The 1,334-nt window shown below is 47.4% G+C and overlaps 1 protein-coding gene across 1 annotated transcript in view; it reads right to left on the bottom strand.

Moving 5' to 3' along the window:
- Nucleotides 1-608, bottom strand: part of LOC127750761 (uncharacterized) — a 10,333-nt gene extending 9,725 nt beyond the window's left edge. Inside the window, exon 1 of the mRNA XM_052273228.1 lies at nucleotides 361-608. Within this exon, the coding sequence (XP_052129188.1) occupies nucleotides 361-519 (159 nt within the window). The 5' untranslated portion in view covers nucleotides 520-608. The remainder of the gene's footprint in view (nucleotides 1-360) is intronic.
- Nucleotides 609-1,334: the final 726 nt, after the last annotated feature.

Below are 1,334 nucleotides of genomic sequence, written 5' to 3'. Positions count from 1 at the left end.
GGAGCAGCGCGCACCTGCCCTCCAACACACACGAAACCCGCGGTCACCACGCGTCCTCCGGACCCCAGGTTACCGCTGCCAAGTGGCGGGCGCGTCCGGCGCGGGCGCGGGAACGGGTGACACGGGAGCGCCCATAGGGACGGAGTGGGGCACACACAAGAAACACTGCCCCTCCCAACAAAAAAATTAAAAAACCATCAACGAAGCGGCTCGCCAGAGACCGCTTACCGCTGCCACCAAGTTGTCATCTTTTAAGTGTAGTTACTATTCTCTGAACTGATCAAACTATCTTTGGTAATGGAGGCTTAGGCGAGGCTTCGGTAAATGATGGTCATAATCTTTCACAGAACTTTTACTTACACACAAGGAGAGGAGAGGAGTACATTGTGCTCGCTGGCCCAGCTCAGACTGACTCGCTTGGGGCCCAGCGGGTGTATATGTAAGCTCGCAGTGCGTGCGCCGTGCCATGTGGCCCCCGTCGCGAGGGTGCGTCGTGCGTTCTAAGTATACCGCCGCCATACATGTCTCGTCTGTCTCCGCCAGGCCTGGCTAAACCAGCTGGACCAAACGGTTGACTAAGGACTAGTAAGGCAAAGGGATCTCAGGATCACAACCCAAAGAAGCACAAATACAAAAATGTTCGCTCGCTTCGCTCGCAAATCCCTCTCCCGCTGCTCTGTAACTTCTAGTATACACAACGGTACTTGAACTTTAAAAGTAAATATAAAAAGGGACATTTTACCGTGCGCCAAAAAATATTTTAAGATCCTAAACCACAAAAATTATGGAAAATAAGTCAATTTTTATTCTTTCACATAAAAGTGCCCCTGGAAGTAGGCAACCCGCAATTTTTGCCCCCCCTTGAACTGCGAGCCAGATCCGCCCCTGGACTTGGATAGGATTTGGTGCATGGTGACTCGAGCTGGCTTTGAAACAAAAGTTAGCGCATTCTGGAACGTCTTTCTTATGTCAAATTAAACCCGTCTCAGATTTTTAATAGGTTTTAGTACACACCTTAAGCCTTATTGTGGTGGGTAAAGATGAAGAGTGAAGAGCAGGGGAAGGCTGAAAAAAATATTTGAAGCTGTCACCTGTGTAAGGGCTTAAAAAATTAACTGATTAATCCTATTTTTCCTGATCTCCAAAGGTGGTAGGGGACGGAGGAGAACTTGAGAAATTTTTACTAACATTCACTTTTTACTTTCAGTGTCTTCTGTCCTGGATAACTCTACACAATCAAGTTTTGTTTTTGAAAGCATTGAGGATGATTTGACTACTGATGACAGGCCTCTGGATCTAAGTCCTCCTAAGAATTTGCGATCTAGATCAAATGT

This window comes from Frankliniella occidentalis, unplaced genomic scaffold, assembly GCF_000697945.3.
Source record: "Frankliniella occidentalis isolate FOCC.00 unplaced genomic scaffold, Focc_3.1 Scaffold255, whole genome shotgun sequence".
Lineage (NCBI taxonomy): Eukaryota > Metazoa > Arthropoda > Insecta > Thysanoptera > Thripidae > Frankliniella > Frankliniella occidentalis.
Note: the sequence above shows the minus strand (reverse complement) of the source record. Positions and strands in the feature narration are given on the sequence as shown.